Source organism: Polypterus senegalus, chromosome 7 (assembly GCF_016835505.1).
Source record: "Polypterus senegalus isolate Bchr_013 chromosome 7, ASM1683550v1, whole genome shotgun sequence".
NCBI classification, from domain to species: Eukaryota; Metazoa; Chordata; class Cladistia; order Polypteriformes; family Polypteridae; genus Polypterus; species Polypterus senegalus.
Window position 1 is genome coordinate 124,986,428 of NC_053160.1, and position 27,268 is coordinate 125,013,695.

At 35.9% G+C, this 27,268-nt stretch overlaps 1 protein-coding gene across 4 annotated transcripts in view; it reads left to right on the forward strand.

Annotated features, from left to right (window-relative positions):
- The window catches only part of msh3 (mutS homolog 3 (E. coli)), a 351,434-nt gene that overhangs the window by 232,520 nt on the left and 91,646 nt on the right, over window positions 1–27,268 (forward strand). Inside the window, exon 21 of one of the 4 annotated variants that reach the window (XM_039759263.1) lies at window positions 19,678–19,724. The exons of the other annotated variants lie outside the window; for them this stretch is intronic. Coding sequence (XP_039615197.1) covers window positions 19,678–19,708 — 31 coding nt within the window. The 3' untranslated portion in view covers window positions 19,709–19,724. Of the gene's footprint in view, window positions 1–19,677; window positions 19,725–27,268 lie in introns of those variants that run through there. 4 annotated transcript variants of the gene reach the window in all.

A 27,268-nucleotide genomic window follows, 5' to 3' on the forward strand; every position in this document is an offset into this window, starting at 1 on the left:
GATTTAAATCTGGAATTGTTTCAGTAAAGCTGGGACAGTCTGCTCATCCTATATCATGCTTCTGCCCTTGCCAATATTTTAATTTCAGACCTGTTCCTAATAAAATTCATAATGCAGACAGTTAATAGTAGTAGATTATAGCTGAAATATAGTAATTGTACACATTAACAATAGTCAACATTGAAAGAAAACAAATATTTCTTTAACAGCTGTATTTTCTATTAGGTATTATTACATTAGTGTCAATGTGATGATGGCATTGTGAACAGGGAAATTAAGTTAACACAGAGGTTGCTGTTTATAAATATTAAGGAGATATTGTCTGCAAGACATTTCAGAAATAATATTGTACAATCTTGAAAATCTAGTACAGTTTATTCTGTATAGCAAGCATAATTAGTATAAACTGTTTTTCTAGCTTTAGTAATTGATTGCTTGTTTTGAGAGGATACTACTTTATGTCATTTTTAAAATGCTCTAATAAACTGAATAACAGTATAATATTAAATGAGCAAAGTTAACAATAATGAATGGGAAAGTTATTTATTAGTGGAAATTGTTCAATGATTGTTTTACATCTTGGGAAACAGCTCTGGATTGAACTCTTGAAGACCACTGATATTTTCACTGGTTTTAGAAATTGATAAAGTATTGTGAGTTTGTTTTCTTATATTATCCCCACAATTGAATATGTAGACCCTTTCTTTAAACCTGCCTTATACCTCCATTATACTTTTACTTTGTTGTGTCCCATCCATAATTAAATTCAGATCTGACTTGGGCTACAGTGAGTTTAAAGAGATTTGTGATCCTAGAGATACTGTAGCTTTGATAATATGCAGAGGTGGGTAGAGTAGCCAAAAATTGTACTCAAGTAAGAGTAGCGTTTCTTCAAAATAATATTACTCAAGTAGAAGTAAAAAGTAGTCATCCAAAAAATTACACAAGTAAGAGTAAAAAGGTATTTGGTGAAAAGACTACTCAAGTACTGAGTAACTGTTTGATAATAAATTATTTATTTTTTAGAAATGTTATAATAAGACAGACAAAAATATAAAATAATGTACAAATTCTGCTATTTCCAAATAATAAAATAAAAAATGAGTAAAAATAAATAACATCTTTACAAAATAAAGATGCACAAATAACACAAAGTTCCAAATCTCAGTTTTTCACAGCAAAGCTTTTGAAGCTAATACCTATAGTAGGTAACATGTATGTTTGAACAGTGCAAACTACTTACAGTGACAAGATATCCGGTACACTGACAGTATAATGCTGCATATTCACTTGCCCTCCAAATAGCACAGCTGATAGAAAATAACATCAGAACAAGGCAGCTTGCGTATGTACAAGAAGTCTCACTTTACCTTGACTGTCTGTGCATGTTTCGTTAAAACGTGCTTGTTCTTCACTCAGTGAAGTGATGGTTAAGCTTCAGCAGGAGTTGGCTCTCACTTTTCATGTACAATGGAACCTTGGATTGTGAGTAACATGGTTTGCGAATATTTTGCAAGACGAGCTAAAATTTTTAATAAACTTTGACTTGATAAAAGAGTAAGGTCTTGCAATACGAGTAGTATGTCTACACTTTGTCTGCCGAGCGTCACATGATCACAACTGAGCTGATGGTGGTTCTCTCTCTCGCTGCGGGATTTTGGGCAATCGTCAGTCGGCGTGCCTCACTCATACAGTCAACATCCGTACGAGCGTATAATGTTTACTACAGCATTGTGACCACGTGTGTGTGCTGTGACATGTGAGTCCCCGTTTTGCACCCCAAAACACGAAGCTGAGTCTCAATACTTTAGCAACATCATCTTTATTCAGCTTGAAACAGGAACAGTGCAGTTATTTATTTTAGCAGGATCTGCCACTCTCCTTTACACAGACACAATAGTCAGGCAGGGTCATGTCTGGGTTAGTGGCCAAGTAATACTATGCCCTGCGCATTTATAATGTTCCTTGTATCACCCATCAACGGCAGGTGCTTATAACATGACTGCGATCTTTTCGGATTTGCTTTTACGGCGAACTGCTATGGTGCTGCGTGCCTGTAGTTGCTTTGGGACGCTCTTCTGTGTGTCATCCGATTGGGTGAAATCCCACAAGAGTTTAGAAACTCACTCTCACCAGCCATGATTGTTTTCAAAGGTAAAGTGCAGGTTAATTTGTTTTATGTCTTTTTACTTTATATTTTGTATTAATCATTTTTATACACATAGTTTTGGGTTGTGGAACGAATCATCTGAGTTTCTATTATTTCTTATGGTGAAATTCACGTTGATATACAAGTGGTTTGGATTGCAAGCACGTTTCCGGAACAAATTATGCTTGCAAACTGAGGTTCCTCTTGTATTTTTTCTTTCCCTCTCCGCTGTCTGTGAGGAGTTTTGTGCAGCTATGCCGCCACAGTTTGTGTCTGGTCATGTGACTGCATGGCTATGTCTGATTTTTGAAATGGAGCCATGTGATTATTGTGGCTACGCCTGTTTTGTTAAACGGAGTCTTGTGATTTTTATTGCTACGTCTGATTGGTGAAACAGTCATGCAGTAGATCCACTGGCGGCTTCTCTCTGGCAAAAATACAGTATAGCGTATCTAATGGAAAAAAAGTAACGATTCGAGTGTTGCCCAATGTAGCGCAGGAAGAGTAGCATTTCTTCTTCACAAGTGTACTCAATTAAAAGTAAAAAGTATGGTGCAGTAAAACTATTCTTAGAAGTACAATTTTTTTTAAAAAGTTACTCAAGTAAATGTAACAGAGTAAATGTAACGCAGTACTACCCACGTCTGCTAATATGACAGTGTTTTTTTCACATGCATTCAGTGCTATTCTGAAACTGACACAGTATAATAATAATAATAACAACAAATGTTATTTATGTAGCACCTTTCCCATGCAGATACAGTATATCATAGTCATCACTGCTGTACTCCACAACCAACAGCCCTGTGCCTATGCTTCAGTATTGCAGCTGTGCATAATATTGGTTGTATTCCATTTATTCTGAAATCTTCATATATTTTTACAATTAAAGCACTTGTAGACATCTAACATTATACTGCAAAATGCTAAATAGGGCTTCTGTTTTGCGACTGAACCCATAACTGCTCACAAAATTCTTGATCCCACTGTAATACGCATAACCTAGAAAATTTGAAATCATTAATTATTTTGACTCAAGTGGATAATTTTAAAGCTGATAATACTTATTCCATCTTACAACACTAAGACTTTGTCAGAGTTGACTTCCTGTTATCTGTTATTTAAGGATACAGTATGTGTGTAAAATGACTTACTAAAGCTTTGCCCGACAGAAGACTCTGTAAATAGTTGAATTTTTTACTTAACAATACTTTTTCCCAAGGCCTATTGCTACTTGACAAATAATCAATTGTAATGTTTCATACTTCTTACAATGTCGTGTTGCAGAGAAGCCATAGTATTACATGGCAGAAAAGTTTGTGTAGTTTGATACGCCATTAAAATTCATCTGTCAAACCTACAGAATCAAGATGGAATGTTGTTGAAGCTACTTTTAAAAAAAAACAGTATATGGCAAGAAATTAACTATTTCTAAAATGAATATGTAAATTGAGCCCACTTTCTGTTTTATGTAAAAGCAAGCCTTTGTTAACACATTTGTCATCATTGATTTATTTAACAGATTTCAAACAAGTCACTCGTGGTTCATATTAATGACTAAATTTACATTATTTCTTATATATCCATAAACTTTTTTTTTAGCTCAATCAGATTTATCCTCTGAACTCAAACCAGTTTCATTATGTTTTTCCACAGTGTAACAAAAAGCTAACTGGTAATGATGTACCAACTAATGTTTGCTGCTTAGAAAATAGAAAAAACAAAAGCCTGTTTTTTTTTTTCCTTTTTTTTTAACAAAGCTGCATGTAACTTGGGTGAATCATGCTTCAAGCAGATAGTTTGTCTCTTTGTAGTCTCTAAGTGGACTGCACTGTATTTGACTAGCAAGGTTTTATACACGGACAAAATAAAATAACTGATGAAAGTACATAATCTTTGCAATTTTAATAACAGCAGCCTCCCTATCCAATATACGTTTTTTTTTCTTAAAATATTTCCTTCCTAATTTTATAATAATATAAGGTTTTATTGGTTGCTAGAACAGATACTTGAGATATAAGGAGATGAAGTTGCTGTATTTATAGCCTCATTCTGTAAGGATTGACAGGAAATATTGAAGTATTTCTGTTTTCAGTGAAATATGAAGAAAAAATGTAACACACACACACAAATACACATATATAGTCGTGCTCCTACTTGCGGCTCTGCTTAGGACTGGCAATTTGGGTATATGTCAGTCATAAAGTATTGAAGTCATTGCATTTGAGGCTCTGTGGATCTTGTGTGGGTCAGCAATATTCATACTATAACTGCCAGTATGGAGCAGTACAATCTGATCATAAAGTCTTGGCATCCGCACATAGACTCCATGCAGAAGGCAGTGTTTCTCAACCACTCTTGTTGAATCGCCCGTGGGCTGCTTAAGCAATGATGTTTCATGATTTATAAGTATGGTTATTTCACCAACACACCCTTCCCCCCACCCAACCCACTCTACCAATCAAGCTTATTTTTCTAAGAGGGCAATTTGCAATTGCTGTTAACGAGTTGTTAATGAATTCAAATGGCCAAAACTGAGTAATGAGATCACAAAGGTTGTGAAGCACTGGTGTAAGAGAAAAAAGTGCCGACTGAAAGCATAAGAATTAGCCACTTAGTGCAGTACCTAATAAGACAAAGTCCTCTAAGAGTCAGAAAACATGTGTGATGCTGTGAAATTATAACAATAATAAGAAATATGTATTATTATTTACAATGTGTTTCTGTCTTTCTCTTTGAAGAAAGAAGTATGAATCTTCGGCACTAATCAGAAACAAAAAGAACATGCCAGTTAAGCATGAATGGTCTTAACTATTTATAGCCAACTATGTCGGTGTGGCAGTTGTGGAAAAATAAAAATCAGTTTTTGATCAAATCTGGTGTGCGTGCCAAGGGCCACGAGAAGTCTGTCTTGCGACAAATGCAGCTTCTGTTTTCTGTAACAAACAAGAAGTTACAAGTGCCCAACTGATGACCTTTAAAATTGTGTAACTACTGATCCAAACAAAATTATTGTAAAGATGTAATGTCTTGAAATTCTTGTGCAACTAAAGTCATAAGGTCAAATTTTGCGCTTAGCATTATAAAAGATTTAGGACACCGACTTCTCGGGGCAGATGAAGGGCAGGTGTCCTAGGACTGTGCTTCTCTGTCATTCTTACCTTTGCCTGGTGTGTATTAATAAAATATTTTTTACTAATTTTAATTATATCTCTCTGTCTTCAGTCACGAGAAACGACAATAGAGAAAAAGCGTCCACACAGTGCAGGTCAGCTCCATGCTCCCACTCCTGTTTGGGAACCTCTTCAACCCAACACCATTGATAGTCATGACTGGATGAGCTTGGCAGATGAGGACAAAACACACATGTACCAAGGGGAAGGTGCTTAGTGCTTTTATTAAAAACCACAATCCAAATTGGCAGTATTCAAATTAAAGTGCAGTGCAAAGAAAATGTCCAATAAATCAATAACCTGATACAAGCTCCAAATGTTAGTGGAGGTTAAAATCTGAATAACTAAATCCATTAAAACAAGGTTAAAACACAGGCAGAAAACTGACTTTAAAAAAGAAATTCTCAGTGTGTTCCTTCAATACCAATGTCTCCTCTGCTCATCCCGTACAGGGCCACGCAGCAGAGGATTCGCCCTGCCGACAGACATAGCCAACTTTCCACGGGTCAGGGCCCCAGCCGTTCAATGGCTACAGCAATGCTCCCACTCTGGACCTAGGCTTGGGTCCCCAAATGCCATAGCGCTCATATTGGTGCTCCCAATCCAAACCTCTTATTCACGCTGCCTTCCTGGACTTCTGCAGCGATCCACCTGCTTCACCTGGTCACTCCAGCTCCCTATTTCACTCAGCTGCAGCAATCCTCTACAGCAGCCCCATGGATGTTAGCCACCCTCTCCCTTAAGGGGTTCTCCACACAGCTGCCTGCCTCTGTTCCCGCTTTTGAGTTTACTCACTCGCTCTCTCACATGCACCGACTCCTTTTGCCTTCAGCCATCTTTTGTCTCTCCCTTTAACCTCAATTCTGTTCTTGTCTCTGTCTTTTTTCCTCCTGACCCCTTGTGCTCCCCTTTTATATCCTGGAGAGTGGTTGCAGGTGCGATCAACTGAATGTCGCCCCAGGCTGATTATGAGACAATCGGACCATCTGCACATGCTAGCAAGGCAATGCCCGGTAGGGTGAATGCCTTGCACCAACCCGGAGATGAGCAGTCTTCTCAGACAATCACTTATTCCTGCTCTATTGTGAGCGCGTCCAAGTATTTATTTATTTCACATTGGCACATGTGAAGCCATGGATCACACATCACAATCAACATAAATATAAAATTCATTTCTGCAACATGAAATAGTGGTTCCTCATAGTGGTGAAAAATATATATTCATAAACTTGATTTGTTTCAAACTTGGGTATAACAAAAAAGACAGCAACTGTTCTTATACTGACAGGTGCTCTGACAACAAAATCCAATCTCTGTGATACAGAATTGGTACCATGTTAGGTGAAATCTTTTTTTTCAAACATAGGAAGTATGCTGTTGGATCTATCAGAAAAAGGCTTCTCGCTGAAACTAAAACTACTATTTTTAGAATTTCAAAGTTTTCAAAAATAAATGATTTTCTTCTAGTTTTATCATATCATTTTTGAGACTTTAACCATATTGGCTTTAGCATCATGGAAAATATGAGTTCTTTGCCCAAAATGTCATAAAAATAAAGTATAGACTGATTTCAAGTCCATAGCTTTTCAGCAAGGCTGCTAAAGAATAACCATTCTGAAACGTAACTAGTGTAATCAATGAAGACAGCACATACTTTATTGATCAAACAATTAATCTTTCACCTCATCTCATAGAGAGAGCAAACACTTGAACATGTGTATTCAATGTTTTACAAGTAGGTTATTGGCTCATGGATGTGCTAAAGGATTGATTATGGCCAAATGTAATTTAGAATTTTGATAGTTTTTTTTCATTGCCATTTAATAGTAGGGTACTTAGAACATTATGTAGCTTTGTACATATGACAGTTTTGTATGTGATATTATGCTGCTGATTTCTTGTGTAATGCTATACTGTAAGGCATGAGGCACACCTTTAGTTTCCAATCCATTAATTAAAAAAAAAATGTCTTTACTGCTTATGAAATGTCTTGTGTATGCAATCAAAAGCAACAACCTTATCTGTTTCACGAGTTGGTTTATCAAAGGTGAGTGAAAAATAGGGCTAGGCGATATAGACCACAATTTATATTACAATTACTTTGATCCAAAATGCAATATTTAATATATCTCAATATGTTCTCAAAATACCTTAAAGAGTGAAGATCAGCATATTTCTTGTTAGACCAAAAGAAACAGAAAGTCTGGTGGGAAATTTCCAGTGTCTGGCAGTCTCTGTGAGGTTTGACGAGAGTGTAGGTGCAACCTCATACACACAACTTAATTTTGAGTCATTGCTTCACTGAGCATCTGCGTGGGTAGTTGTATCATGTGCAGATACTGTACTGTTCGAGTTTCATAGCGCTTCTCAAAGTTGTCTTTGCGGTGAACCAAAAATGTGAGAAACTCTGTCAGTTTACACTGAAAGAAAAATGAACAGTCCTAGAAAATGTTGATTCTGGAATGAAGAAAAATGTCATGGTGAATACTTTCCGAATTATGCCTTCAATGCTGTAAACAATTTTGAGGGATTGAAAAAAATAAGAGGACAATGTCAAAGGTCGGGCATTAGGATCTGAACGAAAAAAAATTAGAAGCTTGCTTATATTTCTATAAAAGAAACAAATATAACATCTCATTTTTCATTTTGTATTTTCATGACTATATTTCTATTATAAAAGAAAATCTTGAGACGAGGCTATTGCCAAGAGATTTTTTTCAAGTCCCGCCCTCCTGTCAACCATTTTCAATCACTCCCACAGTCCTCTCAACTCTCATTCATTTGAAAGCTTTTATCAGACACAGTTCCTTTGCTCTCAGCTCTTATAAATTTTTACATTTTCCTCACTTGAAGTTCCCAATAAAGGAAGACTTATTATGTCCAAATCTTATTGAAGAATTTCATTCTGCAGGGTTATCAACAGAAGAAATGAGTACACGTGCAATCCTAGCACCGAGAAACAATGAAGTCAAATGAATTAACGCGGAAATTGTTGATCAGTTACATGCAAATTGGTTAAATGCGTATCAATAGACTATGCTGAAGCAATTGGTGGTGATGGTGCAGAAGATGAAAACATCAACTTACAATATCCTATAAAATATCTACAACCATCAACACCATCCGGTCTTCCACCAGCCAAATTACCATGGAAAGAAGGATGTATTGTAATGTTATTGAGTAATTTATATCTGAGTGATGGGCTATGCAATAGGATAAGATTACAGGTAAAATTCCATTACAATGAACTCCCAGAGACCTAAAAAATATTTTGTTGTAATGAGATCCTGTATTTGTTACTATAGTGCTTTCTTTAACTCGCGTCCAGGTGTTTGCAATCATTTCAATAGCTTCTTTCGGTGTTCATTTTAATGTCCTTCTGCCTACAAGTTATGCTGAAGAGAATTTTTTCTCAGCATTTCCTTGCCATAAAACACTTTCAGGGTGCGAATGTCCAAATCCAATGGCTGTAGCACAGCTGTCCAATTGGGTAGGAGGAATTCAACGCGAACATTATCTAAATGTGGAATCCTGTTGTGTGCAGCATAGTTATCAATCAGAAGCCGAATCATCCTTTTCTTCTTCTTCTTCATATTGTGAGGTTTCTGAACACTTTTGGGATACCCCCCACTCCTCACCCAACGGGAACGACATGCTGAAGTGTGTCCCGAAACGCGATTGCAGCGTCTGTGGAAGATTGTCCGTTGCTGGGGCAGAGCAACAGCGGGTTCACAGCGCTTCGGTGAAGCATCACAGAAGCAAATCGTAAAAGATCGGGGTCGAGCTATAAGTCCCTGTCTTACACCCCAAAACACGAGGCTAAGTCTAAGTACTTTAGCAAAACTAGCTTTATTCAGCTTGAAACAGGAACGGCACAGTTATTTATTGGAGCGTGATCTGCCACTCTGCTATACACAGACACAGCAGTCAGACAGGGTCGTGGCCAGGTCAGTTACCAAGTAATCCTGTTGTCTGCATTTACAATATATGTGCTCCTAACCTTGCACCACCCATCAAGATCTTTTCTGTTTGCTTTGCTGGAGAGACACAGCATAGCTGTGTGCCTGCTGTTGCCCCGGCAACTGATAAACTGTCTTCCACAGAGGTGGAGATCACACTTTGGGACTCTCTTCAGCCTGCTGTTTAGTTGGGGGAGGTCCCAAGAGAGTTTACAAACCTCACATTTTCTTGAATGAGTGGCATATTAATAGGAATGTTTCTTGAACGAGCATCACTGAACCACATAAAAACTGCTTTCTCGACGTCTTCAAATCCAGCAGTTCACATAAATTTGCAACCCAAGATTGTTCTTCTTTTTTTGCTCGGTCTTTCAAGAAAGCTGACAGTGTCGATGTCGAAATTCTGAATTCACTGGCAATGTCTTTTTTTCTTTTTGCCCACAATCGAGAGCTGTAAAAAATGTATTTTTTTTTCTAATATGTCTGCCGTTTCTATAGGAGGGTGACCATGAGTTAAATTCCAATGGATGTTTTTGAAATGTTGATGAGCAATAAGCAAAGGGTATCAGTGAAAACCGCAGGAAACAAAAAAGGCAAAAAAAAAAAAACAGTATGCGGAAAGTTCGAAGAAAGAGAAAAAAATTACAGTGTTTCTGTTTGGGGATTGTTGTGCACAACTAAGCTGTGGCCACAGAACAACCTGCTCTGTGGATGATTCATTCAGGCATTTCAAGGTCTTTTGTGCGCTTCGTTGTAATGAAAGTATCTGCTGAATGTACTTCATAGTAACAAGATTTCTATAGACTCGTGTCACATGGGGAAGCTGTCAGGACCATAAAAATACTTTGTTGTAATGAAAACTTTGTTGTAAAGATATTTGTTGTAATGGAATTTTACCTGTAGCTGTATTCAGAATTGGTCGAACAATTCTGACATGTAAAATTTTAACAGCTGACATGAAAGTTAATGTAGCGCATCTTCTGCGGATAACATTAGACACCAAAGGAGATCTTGATATGCTATTTATATTAAAATGTTTAGAGTTTCCCGTTAGAATACCTTTTGCTATGACACTTAACAAATCACAGGGACAAACATTTGAAAAAGTCAGTTTATTTATTAGAGAGAAAGAAACGATATTCACTCACTGGTAGTTATATGTTGCGTTGTCATGATGTAAGTACAAACACGCAATCAAAATTCAATGTGATATAGATGAAAAGTTAATTAAAAAATGTTTTTACTGAAGTTTTACAGTAAAAGTGCAAGTTTGAAAAGGATTTGCATGTTAATTTCAAAGCCAAACAGAACAAAAAGATAATTTTCTTTCAATTTATTATGTTTTACTATTTTTTACTATGGTTAATTACTTGCTGTAATATAAAATAGTTAGTTCTGTTATGCATATGCAACAATTCCCATGAACACAATCTGTTTAAATTGCACTTCTGCTTCCCCATACGCAAGTGGCAGATCTGTGAAGTGGCTAGTGCATAGCACCCACCTGGGGGTTGGCGAATGAAGCAAGCAAGGGGCAGAGCCCCCTAGTCTAAAATAAAATTCAAGTTACATCTAATGTGTTATTTTTAAATAAAATATTTTTTGCAGTTTAAGAAGCACTGTTTTTTTTTTTTATAGGTATTGTCTGACTTGGGTCACAGAGTTAGTATTACAAAAGACAGAAAGGTTACTCCAGGTTTCCAAGGAAAATACAGGTACTTTATTACAATATAGAGAAGGCAGTTACAGTCTCAAGAGTTCATTCAAAGTAGGAGCTGTTACTTCAGCATTCAAGAACACGAGATAGGACCACAACATAGGCAGTCATCTTGATTTAGTTCCCATCTTCAGATTAGAATAACACCAGCAGCTTGGAATCACTGCTGTGGCAGACAAGGAGAGTATGAGGAAGAGCAGGTCAGAGCCTGGTGTTAAATGTCCTGAACATCGTGCCATAAGCACATCACATGGTAAGACTGATCCTGCATTGGAGAACCAATTACTTTTGGTTTATTGTTTACCACATGCAGCAGAGCAGCTATGGAGTGTTCCTTGCTCCACTGCCAAATGGCAAATTAACAGTGACCCCGGTCACAATAGTATACATATTTTCCCCATATTAATTATAAAGAAATTTCCATTATAATGAAATATTTTTATGCTCCCACGAATTTCGTTACAACAGTATTCCTCCTGTACTAACCTCTGTTCGCAAAGTAATATGGTTGTATATTGGATTTCTTCCAGTAATCCTGACAGATTCACAAGGACAAATATTTAAAATAAAATATCATTGCAAAGTTAATGTGCGGTGAGTTAAATATCCGTTGTTTTAATTAGGAAACTAAATTTACCTGCTAGGGCCAATTTGGCAATGCAAATCCACCTAATTCACATTTCATTGGACTGTGGAAGGAAATAGGATTCCTGCCTTGTGCGTGATGATTGCTGGGAGAGGCTCCAGCTTTCCTGTGACCCTTTCCTAGATAAGTGGGTTAGGAAGACAGATGGATGATTGAATTTACCTGTTAAACAAAATACAAACTCAGAATGAAAATAAACTTGACAATAATGCAATTTTTTCATAACTGATACCAACAAAAAGATTTTCTGGATTATACAGTATTTAACATTTATAATAAATTGTGGAAAATCAAATCAAAGTCCTTAAAATATTTGCATTTACATATTTATTGTCTTAAATATCTAACCAAATTGGAAAAGTGTTACATGAATTTGATATCCAAAATCATATTGGAGAATTAATTATAACAATATCCATGCTTATTGCATAAATTAAATTTACTTAACATTATGAGGTGCAGTATAGGAAAAAACAATTATATGATTTGAGTTAAGCTATATTGAAAGTATTGAGTCGCATACAAAGACAATGGTGTAACAGAGATGCATTGAACATTCATTGCACATTTATTCTTTCTGTGCCAAATATGTTGATTAATGCATGGTGTAACTGTATGAATTATCTTGTTTATATAAAACTCAGTCAATTTGTCCCAGTAACTAAAGCGATTATTAAGTGGATATCTCTGATTCAGAGACATCAGAGTGAGAGAATTTCTACTAAATGTTCTACTAAAAACAGTAAAATTAAAGCAATCACAATGGCCAGGCAACATCTATTCCAGAGTGTTTAAAGAGGATAGTGAATAAATATATAGATATTATAGTATATTTAAAAGGAAATTACTGTAAATATCAAAGGGTGAAAGTTAGGCAAATGTCCCATTACATAACATAGGCCACTTTTAGTAACTATAGGCCAGTAAGTGTGTCGTGTATCATGGGAAAATGAATGGAACCAATTACAGAATCAAACAAAAGACTGAGAACAAGTACATAAATAAACAATCAACACAGATTAGACAGTAAGTTTCACTAATGTGCTAAATTTCTGTAAGAAAACAATAGCAGTAGAGTGTTGTACTGTGTTAGATTGATACAGGAGAAAGTAGGGTGAAATGACACCTTTTATTGGCTAACTAAATAGATTACAAATGCAAGTTTTCAAGGCAGCTAAGGCCCCTTCATCAGGAAAGGTGTAATCTATTTAGTTAGCCAATAAAAGGTGTCATTTCACCCTACTTTCTCCTATAAGAAAACAACAAACGGATGTAAACACAAAGTTATCTATCCTGATTTTTAAACAGATTTCAATAAAGTAACATATCAGAGGCTAGTAATAAAACTGAAATGAGCAGGGAATGAGGGCACTGTGTAAACCTTGCTCAAAACGCTTTCTAAACCTGTCTATGGCTGGATCCTATCTGGCACCATCTCTGTCTTTCCATCTCTTCTGCACTTAAACTGGTGAAGCAGGATTAAGTGAGTGGATAATTTAGTCTTAGTTGATACTCACCCTATACCCCTTGTCGTATGATAAACCTTGACATAAATTAACAAACAACCAATAGATAAACCACTAGGAACTGTATTATGGAAAGTGAACAGCCCTCTAAACATTCTGTAACAGATACAGTATCTTTGCTATCTAGGTGATAGTAACTGCCCATTTAAAACAATTACTAAAACAAACATTTAGACAAGACTTCTGCTTGCAACAAATGTGGACTGCAATGGGCTGAAAGTTTGCACTTCACTATGCAAACCTATTTATGGCAAAATTGGAGGAAGATTTTATGTCAACATTCGTCTTAAAACTGATGTTGTATATCCGTTACATAGATGACATATTCATAATGTGGACTGCCAGTAAGAAAGACCTCCTCCATTTTCATACCAAATACAATTCTTTCCACCCCAACATAAAGCTGAAGCTTAATTACTCAAAAACTGAAGTCAGTTTCCTTGACACCACCATTCAACTGGAAGATAACACTCTGGTAACTTCTGTTTTCCACAAACCGACTGACAGACGGACCTAACTGAGAATTGATAGTTTCCACCCCAAGCATATAAGGCACTTCATTATTTTCAGCCAAGCAGTACGTTACAACCATATTTGCTCAGACCCATCAGACCAGGATAGACAACTGCAGGAGCTTAAACAAGATTTCATCAGACAAGGTTATTCCCCCAAAACAACAGACACTCAAATAAGAAGAGCTACCCAGCCATACCCAGAGACCACCTTCTGGAATATAAAAACAAAGACAACAAGAACAGCATCCCTCTTGTTGTCACCTATAGCTGGCATCTTGAAGCACTTTAAAAAATTATAAAAGAACTTCAGTCAATGCTAAATAAGGACGGAACGCTGAAAGATGTACTGTATTTTCAGAACCACCCCTCCTTGCATACAGACAACCACCAAACCTGCAGCAACTAATTGTCCGAAGCTCCCTAAGTAAACCAATAGAAAGTGGCACATCTCCCTGCCTACAGAAAAGGTGCAAAACATGTGCTTACGTTTATGATACAAATTGTGTAGTTGCACTGCTGAATAGAACATCACATAAAGGGATCATTTTCCTGCAGATCATCTAATGTGGTCTACCTAATCATGTGTATGAAATATCCTGACACTGCACTCTGTTGGGAGGAACTGGACAAACACTCTGCCAAAGAATGAACTAACATAGGTTCTACATAAAGCACAACAATAGGGATGTTCCTGTAGCAGCTTACTTCAACAGCCATGGACACTGTTAGAAGGACTTTAAAGTCAAAGTGCTTATGGGTAACTTCAGAACACAGCAAGTGAGAAAAGAATGGGAAATTAATCTCATACTAAAATTTAACACATTACAACATGGTTTAAATAGAGACAAGACTTTTATGGCCATATATGAGGATAGTTTGCATCTCTCGGACTGACCCAGACAACCTGACTACAGATCCACATTGTATGGTAAAACTCATCAAAAACTTCAAAAGACTCTGTTGGACAGTCTTATCAAAAGATCTTGACAATACATTGTTCTCCTCTCTTGTTAAATGAATCTTAGCCTGAAGAGGTCAATTAATTTTTTACATCTAAGATGTCTCACTTGAAGGTTTTTCAATGCGGTATCTGTCCTTATCTGTATATAAGCATAGGGAATTCTATTCTCTGTATTACATCTTGCCTCAAGAAGGGGGATGAGTTGTCTCGAAAGCTTGCATATTGTAATCTATTTAGTTGCTAATAAAAGGTGTCATTTTGCTTGACTTTTTACAACAAAACAAACAGCAAACGTACAACACACAATATCAAATGTCTGGCTTTTGTTATTCGTGAATAATAAAACACAGATGACCTAGCCAACTAATTTATCCCAGCATAAAAGAATTGTCAATATCATCTGAGGATCTTGATTCTCTAGGATATGTCAGTTCCTCAGAATTCATCCTCGGCTGTCAAGGTCATCTTGTCTCCTCTACATACTGCTACCTAAAAGGAGAATCTTTGAGGTGGCCACCTCATTAACTATAATCCACATAAGATAAAAGTGGGTAGTGATGCAAAGGATAGTAACACTTTTACAGCTTGTTCGCGTCTCTTATTCTTTTTTTAGCAGGTGTTAATTTCCAATAAATTGGATTGTTGTGCTTTTGTATTTTTCAGTACTGACACATTAATACCATCTTGGATGGAGTCCTGGTTACAAAACATGAAATAAATTATTTCTAATTAATTGACAGATCATGAGACCATGGGCCTCATGTATAACGCCGTGCGTAGAACTCGCACTATAACATGGCGTAAGCACAAAAGCCGAAATGTGCTTACGCACAGAAAAATCCAGATGCAGGAATCTGTGCGTACTCCAACTTCCACGTCCTTCCGTTACATAAATCCCGATCAGCGTGAAAACTAACACTCGTGCACGCGCATTATGTAACGACCCAAAATCCTCCCAGATATACGCCTATTTGAATATGCAAATCAATATAAATCGCCCTTAAGCGCAGCCTTCTGTGAAAAGACAATGGGAAAAGCACGGGGAAAATATAAGAATTTCAGCGAATACCAAGTGGAGGCAAAGGAAAAAACATACTATTTGTTCAAATAAACCGTGGTATAATCAACAAAATGAAGTTGATCGAGTGACATAGCGTGTTGGAGAAACTTGAAAGCTCACATTCACAAAATCGCACAGTGCCGGAAATAAAAAAGAAGTCACATATCAAAGTTGCCGTGAAAAGAAGAGTTGTAAGCCCACTGTCTGAGTGTCATATGAAAGTTTATTAGGGTACAGAGAAAAAAGGCACACGGTGGGGAAAAAGCACGAAATGTCAACTTTAATCTCGAATTTTCCACTTTAATCACGTAGTTTATTTTGTCATTTAGTAGAACATTATAAAATCGTTTAATTAACCAGTTTCTCAACATTACATCGTAATTAAAGTAGCACGTTAAATGCTTTGTTTTGTATTTGATCTTCTACTAGTATGTGATCTATGTGTGTGAATCACTGCTTGCTTCTTAAACTGGCTCTCTTCCTCTAACTGGACACAGAGTCCATTACATTTGTGATATTACAGCTCTTTGAATAACTAAAATACTGAGATGTATACGTGATGTCATTTTCATGATGATAGGAGCTAAAGCACATTATTAAACATGTGTTTCATGAGCCTCGTGCTCATGACAAGCATTTATCTTTTGTCGAAATTTGTCGCTGCTTTTAGCTGTGTTGTTATTTTCTTTCTGTTTTATATTCAATATATATTGGCGTGACCGCCCCAAGAGTCCTTGCTTTTCTTTCCCCAAGTAACCGATCGCCATACAATCAGCTCTGTAATAGACATTAAGCCATCTGTAAGCTTAGCCGATTCTTCAAAACGCTTAAAGAACATTGAAATATCTTCGTAGTACATGTTTAATTATTCTATCCTTCACGACACTCCCAGTGAAGAATATAGATTATTTAAATGAAGTTAAAGTTTTATGTGTATAATTTAACAAACATATTTTGCTTCATTTCACCTTAAAAATGATATCGCATCATATGTAAATACGCGCTTTATAAAGTGGCTCAGGTTGTGAGATATTATAACTGTAGTGCAAGTTTACAGTGTGGTGATTGTACTTATAAGTACAAACCGTTCTACAAGGAGCAATTGATTGAGTGCATTTAAAGTTCTTGGGATTAAACTGTTTCTGAACCGCGAGGTCCGTACAGGAAAGGCTTTAAAACATTTTGCAGTGGCAGAGACAGCGTGTGCTTAATGCTGTATACCGATAATTCTTTCCGATCAGCTGCTGCTGTGATTCACACTCAGATACAGTGATATAAATACTCCGAGTCGTGCAGTGAGAGTAATATGGAAAAAGATGATCCGCTGTGGCAACTCCTAACGGGAGGAGCTGAAAGAAGAAGAAGAAATAGAAGTGAGAGTAACAACGCTAAAGCAGTTATGGTATTTGGAATACTATGGCTGTTCCCTGGACCATTATATTGTTACGAGTTAATTACAATCAGATGCATTACACTAATAAACAATATGCGGTTAGTTTCTGTGTATTTATAAAGCCGCGTCATGAAAATAATGAGTAATCACACAAGAACAGTACCATTGCTTTGACGCTGGGTGCCGCCAGTTTGCAAAACCGAGCGGAGAACTTGTGTACGACAAGGCATGAGGTACCGTGGAAAAGTGTGTGGCTTTACGCCAAGTGTAGGTTTTATACATCGCGATTTGAACGTGGAAAAGTTCTTACGCAACATTTCTGTGCGTACGCACCGTTTATACATGAGGCCCCATGTGTCCAGCAAAGTCGAGCCAGTAGTCCAAATGTGCAGATTATATTTGGAATGTCAATTAATTGTGTTCAACTGAAGGATATAATAAAAATATTTGTCCCCTGCTCTCTTCGCTTGCCAAACCCACGTGTTTGGTTTACCGAATATACAATTTAAAGAGATTATTTTCATGGGAATTGTTACATATGCGTTATTTTCACTTTTACTTTAAAAACTTTTATAAAAACAGTACTTCTCCTATATTTCCACTTTGCCACTTTGTGTCTCTGCTGCTCGCAGTGCGATCGCATCTCCGTGATCATAAATATACACCTGACCGAATTGTGTTTTCTTTGAAATGAAACTTGTTGTTGCTTTAACTGTTGCGGGAGCCCAGATTCTCATAGCGTATTGTCCATTATTGTGTAAATCTACGTTTTGTGCATTAAATGATGTGAAGGAGAAAAGACTTTGTTTTCTGCTCTTTGCCTTTTATTTCTTACCTCGCTTTGTCCTGCTATTTTTTTCAATTACACCTGGTCCTGATGATTAACTTCTTTTTGTTTTCGCTAATGCAATCTTTACTATCTTTTTTTTTGATACTGTAGCGACTGACATAATAAAGTGTCACAAAAGTTTTACTTGAACAATTGCTGACTTCGTAACCCCAAGTACAACTTTCTAGCACCCTCTCATCCCCCAGGTCTCACCCAATTTACTGCATCAATCAATACCCCTCTAACAGTCTTCCGTGCTGTACTCCGCCCTCCCTCAATCAGACCTAACAGTCACTTAAAACACAAAAGGCTTCAACCTGGCTGGGATGCTACAATACTTTCTAATTTTACTGCTTTCATATTCTTTACCTTTCTCTGCATGTGTATCGCACCTTCATTTGTTTGAGCCTTTCGAATTCCAATGCTTTCATAATCTCTTACCTGCCTTTTTTTTCTCTCCAACGCTTTTGGGACTCTTTTCTCCGTGTGCCTCTTTCTTCTTTGCTTAGTCATTGACGTTTCATCTAGAATGTATTGTTCGTATACGCTTTATATGTATTGAGTGCACAAGATCTGTGTGTGCTACGTGCCTTTACACGACTGAGTGTTTGCTGGCTGTGCTCTCTTATTTGATATTGCTTGCGTCTCATCTCGCAGGTCTTTTAAGTGTCTTCCGAGAAGATCATGTATTGTCGCCCTGCTTTTTCTTTCCAGGATTTTTTTTTTTTATAATAGATAGACTTGAATTACTTTAGATTAAAGAAAAAAATAGCATTTTTTACTTCTTTTTTCCAGTGTTTAGGGCAGATGCACTTTCATTTAATTAGTAAAAACTGAACATTTCTTTGTGTCCAGTATATAAGCACAGAATTTAATTGGTACTAAAATGAACCAGATAATTTGACCAAAACAATTTTTTACATTTATTTTTTAACATTTTTCTTAATCTTTCTTTCACATAATCTTAATCATTCCACTAAAACCTCTGAAAGCAGCACCCACACTGGTTTAAACAATTCTTTGCTATGAAGCATTTTTTGTGAGCTACGCTTGAGTGGTGTGGCCTTGTTATGTAATAATAACCTTTCAAGTTGTATGAAGCTGTTGTTTAATATGCTTCTGCTTACCTAAAAAGTTAAAATCAAGCTTTTCTGTATTCTGTTTCTTATGTTATTAGTAATCACAAAATGATTAACAATTGCAAGTAAATGAGAAATATGTTTACCCATGATGCAAGACACTGTACTATACAAAAGTATGTAATATTTTTAACCATTTTTTCTTGGCTAATATTTTTTCTATAATAGCATATTTCTGTAGCTTTCATTTGTTTAATTGGTATGCAATTGTTACAGTGGCTTGAGCTAGCATTAGCGTGCATAACTTTATAAGAACAGAAAGAAAAGAATAAACCAGCCGTTCATACTATGAAGATACACATAAAAAAATAGCCAATTGGTATATTAAATGAAAAGTACATTTATCATTCCAGTTGTTTTTCCCCAGAGGTCTTATTATTTTGTAGTCATTTGATACTAAGTGACAGTTGTGATGAACATTCATGTTCCAAGCAAGCCTACTAATTCCCTGTCCGTGTGTATCTCTGTTCAGTTTAATCAATGTTTCCTTAGTAATAACAATGCAACCGCATGATTTGCTTTCCATTTATTACTGTATAGCTCTTCTCTTCTGTACCTCTTGCCCTTGTCCTAATTCCACAGTAAATAATGCCCGCTCACTGTTATTCAGCTCGGGTCAGCAAACTTATGACACCATCTGAAGAAACTGCTGAAGAATACAAAGAAGGGATATGCCAGAAATCAATAAGTAAGTTGTTTGTAGTTTTTCCCTGAAGACACTACCAATTTCCAACAGGCTTGTTTTTATTTAATTGATCACAGACTTTTTTGTAATAAACTTTTCCATTTTAAATTTGATAAGACTAGCTCAAAGAAATTCAGTATTCTTTGCACAAATAAGAATATATTGTAGCACTTAGATTCAAATGTGTGTGAATTAAACTATAATGATCTTAAAAATATTTGCTGAAATGTTAGAAGTGTGAGCTCTTCAACCAGGTAACAGCCATTTTGTTGTTAAAAACACTGTTTTGTTTTGCCAAAGATGCACAGAGCAGAACCTTAGTAAAACAGTTACTAACAAACCTTATAAATGAAATATCTGCATTACCCCGAAAAAGACATCTTGGCTGAAGAAGAGGCCTGAGTTGCCTCAAAAGCTTGCATTTTGTAATCTTTTTAGTAAGTCAATGAAGTGTGTCATTTTACTTAACTTCTCACTACATTCATAATGGCTAACATGGTACAACACCCTAGTACTGCTGAAAATGACTGAAACCCACTCACATTGTATAAACTAGCTCCCACAGTTACCATCAGATATGTAAAGGCTACTGTACAACAACAACATCAACATTTATTTATATAGCACATTTTCATACAAATAATGTAGCTCAAAGTGCTTTACATGATGAAGAAAAAAGGAAAAAAAAAGACTAAGTAAGAATTACAATAAGACAATACTAATAAACACAGAATGTACAGAATGTGTAAGAGCAGTATATTATTTTGTTAATATTATAACAGAACAAGGACTGTTATTACAGCTTCTCATTACCATTAAGCTAAATTCAGTTTCCTTTCACCATTCAGATGCATGCTATTGTAAATTTGCGCTCTAAATGTATCTCTTGTGAGAGTTAAGTTAGGCATTCTGTGCTACTGTTGCTTTTGGCCCAATGCTATTAGCTTGATTTAGGTTTGTCAGTAACCCCAGAGGTTAAAATGTAGGTTTAAGAAAGAGTGGATAGATAGGTCTTAAAACATTTTATCCCTTTTCTATACACCTAATAATTACTGTGCTTTCACGTTAAAAATAATTTGCTCAGTTATCTCTTCTAACACTATAACAGGCGCAATGTTTAATAAGATTTTTTTTTCATTTCATTCCCCAACAGAGTTTTAATAGCTACTTTAAAACTTAATGAGATTCTCATTTTTTTCTTTCTTTTCCTGCCTTAGGTTTTCTATTACTGCCTCACTGGGGTTTCCTTTTTTTTCCTGAATAGCTATATCACACTTAAAATGTTAAAATTTTAATTCTGTGGTGACACAAATCAAGAGTTGAACATATTAAACCTGGTATGAGAACTGTTTCTTTTCAATTTGATTGTGCTCCTGTTTATGTATATGTGTTTGTGAAAATCAGGATACATGTTGTGTTACTAGGACGGATTTAATTTTATTACAATCTCAGAAATGTTAGTAAAACCTTGAGTAGAATGACATGATCATCCCAGATAATGGTAAATGTTTTAACTGAAATATGGAAAGTGCATTGTACACCCTTGAAATCTTTCAGTAAAGTGAACAGTTACACTGTAGTCACTACTTTGTCCTCAGAACACCCCTATTCCTTCTGCTTACTAAAAAATTGCAAAAGTGTTTTTTTTATATTTTTGTTGATTTTAGTTAGAAACAGATAACATTCCATAGAGTTAAGATAAATTTATCAAATCAAATTTGATCCCCACCCAGCAATGGTGTTTACAATTTGCAGGTTGCATTTGCTCCATTATCCATAGGAAAGGGAAAGATGGAACAGTAAATCACAATCACGTTTTTCCTTCAGTTCATGTCAGGAAGACAAAATTGGAATTATGTTTCGTGGTCAACCAGTTACTTGGGGGATTTGGGGGAATATAAATTAATGTTATTTGTAATATGAAACTATAATATACCGGTTTGTGTTGTTGTGAACTTTTGTTTTTATTGCTACAATGAACTTTTTTTTATCATAGTCATTTGTTTACCCATTTTAAAAAGAGTGGTTAATTGCCTATGTGACAATAAAAAAATCAGAATTGAATCAGATGTTTGTAGCAGCCTGTGACCTATGCTTAGTCACAGTTTCCTTTTTGAGCAATGTGGAGCCATTTTGGTGCAGGCCATGAGAAGTCTGCTTGCTTAAAGTGGTAACATTCTTTGGAGAAATCAATATTTTGCCATACTTCTGTCCATCACACTTGGCCTGTGTTCTGTCTGTCCTTTAAAATAGTGGGCATAGATGGACTCCTATGGAGCAGCGTTATAGCTACATGTTCACAATATTTTTGCATTGAAATTCAGCCAATTTACAATTCATTTTTATGCTATTCCATTTGTTTGAATTCCTCTTACCTATGAATTGACAGCTGTTACTCTTCAGAGCACCATATTTTGTCTTTTAAGCCTCCGGCTCACTTGTCAGCCCCTGCTGGAACACAAGATTTGTCATATATAAATCTATGTTAATGGTATCTTAGCATCCTAATATCATGTCTTATTGGTTCCTAGAGTTTTCCTAAACTGGCAGCCATTTTTTGACAAACTAGTGGTTTCCCCATTGTACAGCATGCAGTTGTAGTACTCCCACCTAACATTTTGGAATTATAAGTGGCATCATTTCTGTTTTGCAGCTGGTTATCTACTTCTTTTCTGAAGCCTTTAACTATATAGTTTCTGTACATGGTTTTTGCAAGCTTAATGAAATAACTGATCTCAAAGGCCAATCCAGACTGAGAGCATATCACGTCATCACCATTACTTTTCTGATAGGAGCCATTCTTAAGGCACTAGTTGGTCCCTAGCACATTGTCTCCTTGCTCTGCTGTAGGCAGGTAGCTAACTTTACTCTACAAATCAAATTTGTGAAAAGAAAGACCATGCACAGGAGAGGTTACATTTTTTGTTTACAAGAAATAAATAGTTGATATTGTGAGTAAAGGTATTGTTTTAGGGAACTCAAAATTCAAGTATTTTACAACTCAGTGGAAGTTCCATTAGAATAGCACTCCTACTTGCTAGAGCCTTTGTATATGGTGTATTATGTCAGCCATTCTGGAGCCTTCTACCTGTTTGTCTAGGGAGGGAAATACTGCAGTCTACCTCACATGTTTTTTATATTTCTCATTTATTAAGATTTCTCCTTAAACAGCAGAGCTTCTTGGAATTCTTAGTGTTAATCATTTCTTTAGCAAGTTAATGTAATCAGTTTGTTGCAAGCGACAGGGCTTGTGAAGATTAAAAAAAGGCTTAATCTTCAAAACTAGGTCTCCATTTCAAAAATGAAGTCCAACTCCCGGGAAGGCCTGAAAATGTAAGGTCAGTCTCTCAAGCAAAAGATATCCTGGCCCTCACAAATCTCAAGAGGCAGTCTTTTTGCCTGTAAACCAAAAAGGAGCCAAGCATATAAATCTTAAAAAAGGTTTTACTGATTTCATAAAGTTCCTGGCTCAGAATAACTAAAACAGTGATTCCTAATAGCGATAAATAAAGTTTACTTAAGAAAAACAAACAAAAATGAAAAATAACTAATTCCTCAGCAAAGATGTCTGTGAATAGGGCTTTGCAAGGTCCCCACAGCTGCAATGTCAGGGGGTTCTGAATCCTTAGGTTCAATAAAAGCAGCACAGATAATATTTAGAAGAATAAATATACATACACATACACAATAATTAAAAACGTACTATTCATTAAATGAGAATTACTAATTACAAGAATAAACAACAAAATTTCATAGAAAATGACCTTAAAGTAGTCAATAAAAATTAACAATATAAATAAAGGTAATTAAAAAAAACAATATTAGGGACAGAGCCCGGATTAAACTGTAACAATTTTAATCCAAGAAAGCAAGTGAATATAATGAACAAATAAATTCTCCTGGATGAACTAAAATCACTTTCCCTGTGATCAAAATCAGTACTTTATTTGATTTTAGGAGTTTTGAGAAAACATGCTTTCTTTTACAACTAGAAAGATGTACAGTGTAGTATTGGAATATATAATCATAAAATGTAATCATTGTATAACATCATGATTGTATAAACCCACATTAACTTCATCTGATAATCCACTTTAGGGGACATTTTTAAGTCCTCTTTCAGGCCTAATAAGATGTGTGTCATCCATACAATAACTCCTAGAACCAAATTTTACCACTGTTGCTAAACTGTTGTCTAATTAAACTTAAGTACCATGTTCATTGCAGCTAAAGTTCAAGATTTTCAAAATACAGTGGAACCTCGGGTCACAACCATAATTCGTTCCAAAACTCTAGTCGTAACCCGATTTGGTCGTGACCCGAAGTAATTTCCCCCATAGGATTGTATGTAAATACAATTAATCCGTTCCAGACAGCACGGACTGTATGTAAATATATTTTTTTAAAGGTTTTTAAGCACAAAATAGTTCATTATACCATAGTATGTACAGCGTAACAGTAAACTAAATGTAAAAACATTGAATAACACTGAGAAAACCTTGAACAGAGAAAAGTAACATTGCAAGAATTCATGCTATAGCCTTACAAACCAAACCGCTCACTGTAAACACTTTTTTTTCCCTGTGCTTAAAACTCATTAAAAAAATTAACATTTGAAAAATCCATAATTTAATTAACAACCAAGAAAAGTAACATTGCAACAATTCATGCTACGAACCGAAAAATTAACATTTGAAAAATCTGTAATACATAAACTAACATTGCATGAGTCAAGTTCTGGCATGAAGGAATTGGGTGGAGAGGAGACTACAGTTTTGAGGTAAAGTCTGTGACGATGCGGGTTCACTGCATGCTCCCAGCTCGCTTCCGGGAGCCCTTAAACTCATCACCGTTGGTAATGTTACCGATGAGCACGACAGTGAGGCACTACAGTGGAGCAATCGGATGGTGCAAAAAGTACCAAGTGCTTTTATTAAAATCAACAAAACAACAATCAAAAACAAAGTCCAAATTAAATAAAGTGCAGTGCTTTCAGAATCCTTCAATAAATAAATGAGCCCATAAAAACAGAAGTAAATCCAATAGAAAAAAGTCTTCATTAAATACAACAGATTAAAACAGTGCTCGAAGCAGTCTCTTTAAAAACAAGCCCGGTGCATTCTTTAACTGCCTTCTCGGCCTTACTGCCTTCTTTAACTGCCTTCTTGCGCTCTCTCTATCTTTCGTGCTCTCTCTCTCTCGCTCGCCCGCTGCACAGGGAATGCACAGGGAGAGACTGAACACGTGCGGAAATCATCGGTGCGTACGAACCGGAAGGGTAACTGGCTTGTTCGTCACCTGAGTGTTTGGTTGTAAATAGATGCAAAAGTTTGGCAAACTTTTTTGTCGTAACCCAATTTGTACGTGGTCCGAGACGTTCGTGACCCGAGGTTCCACTGTACATTGTTTAAAAACCCCAGTGCCAGTAGGTGGCTTCCTTCCAAAGACTTCAAGATCTGTTTTTTTTTTATTTCTGATTGCAGCTTAGACTTTTCTTTATGCAAAGTAAACAAAGCTGAATGACTGTTTGTGTCCTGTCATCGCTTGACTGTAGAATGTACAGTTTCTTGTATATGATAGCTTATTTATATCCACTGTTTGACTTACATGATCCAATTCAAGATTATGTACTTGTGTACTAACTGCTGACACCCTTTAAAGCAATAATTCATGACCACATACATAGTGTGCATTTCCAGCTGTGAGTTACTAGTTAACTTAGTGTGCAACTGTGTGACATGTAGAAGGAAATAGAAACCATGCAGATTCACATAGATAATGGATACCTCAGATAAACAGGATTCAAAATGGGAACTGGATTCAACAATATTAACCATCGGATCACCATCACATCAGATATCTTTGTGAATTACTCAAATCATTTTCTGCTGTGTTTTAATTGGAGATTTTTCATTTCTGATGGAGTATATTATTATGCTCATTCATAATTCTGTCTGTCTGTCTGTCTAAAAGTAAACATTTGATCTATTTTAAATATATGCCAAGCTGAAACAAACCTCCCTAAAAGTGATTTTTGAGATATAATTATTTCATTGTATTGTGTTGATACAGAATATATTTATTCTTACAATTATAATGCAATGAGTGTTCATTTCAGTTCACGTTGACTGTTTTTCACAGCATTTTAAAAGTTGTCTGTTTTCTACATTTGTCTCTGTGTACAGGTGAGAGAAGTTTGATAGCTTTTCTAAATGTATTAAATTAAATTTGTCATGTAAAGGCTGAAAAGGGTGAGATATTCTGAGAATTTTCTTTTATTGCTTTAATGTGATGACTGAATCCTTGCCGTGTGGCCCATGCTATCCTTGTGTTGCCTAGGCTCTGAGAACATCTTTTATTTCTTTGTAGTGCCAGAGTGGTACTTATATAAGCTGCTTTCCACCACAGTTTGCAGATTCTAGTTTAATTTGTAACAGTGAACCGTTACTTGACTAAAATAAGAGTTGCTTAGTTACGTGACAGACAGGTGCAAGCTTACATTTTACACTGTGCTGCATTCATTTAATGATCAGCAGTTTCCTTATTTTACAGTATTGTGCTTCTCTGAAACATTGTGAGATGGGGATTTTAAAATCTTATACCTGTGCTCTAGCATTGTAAGCTTTAAAAGGGACCCCAAAACATTTTTAAAAAGAAAATTAGAAGCAATCAACATATTCTTCAAATTTAAAATAATTTCAAGGTGAATCAAACAATTTTTTTTTCCCAAAACTAGCATGTTATTTGTTTGACTTCATTTTATTTTTAAAAAATAAAATCATTCCAAATGGTAATTTTAGTCATATGACTAGTTTTAATAATTTGCATAAGTATCTTCTTTGGGGGTATTGGCTTCCATCACATTCCTTTCCCTCCATTAAGATTAAATCCCCTAAAAGGCTTTATAGTAATCTTTAACCCTTTTCATCTTTTAGCAACAGTGTTGCTTTCTTTATTCTTGTATGTCTTCTGCTGTCTCTACTTTCTGTATTGTGCCATTTTGGTTCCTGTTTTACTTCAGGTATACTGCTGGGATACTACATAACCCAAAAAAATAGATCACTCAAAATATCCTTAATCTCTGTTTTTCAGCAATTAAGCAGTTCTTTCTCATTAGACTAGTTTTTATTCCAAATTAATACAAGGAGTCCTCTTAGGCAGCAAACATGTATTGATCAAATAGGAAAAATATGTTCCAGGTACCACTTTTATGGAAGGGTGAGCCCTTTTCCCATTTAATAAAGTGAGGATGATTAAATGGATATGTCTTTAACATGACACACCCTTTCAAATGTTCCTTCTTAAAAACAAAGGAAAATTGACCTCCCAGAAGGACCTTTGTGATGTTGCTTGCCTCAATTGGCTTCCTCGAACATCTGGTGGAACTTTATGGCTCTGTCCTATCCATAATAAATCTAGTTCACCCTTGAAAAGGGCTATGGTTCTCCATTGTGTGATTTTTAATTACTTATGTTTTTATAACTTTTGTGATGTTTTCTGATTCTGTACTATTTTT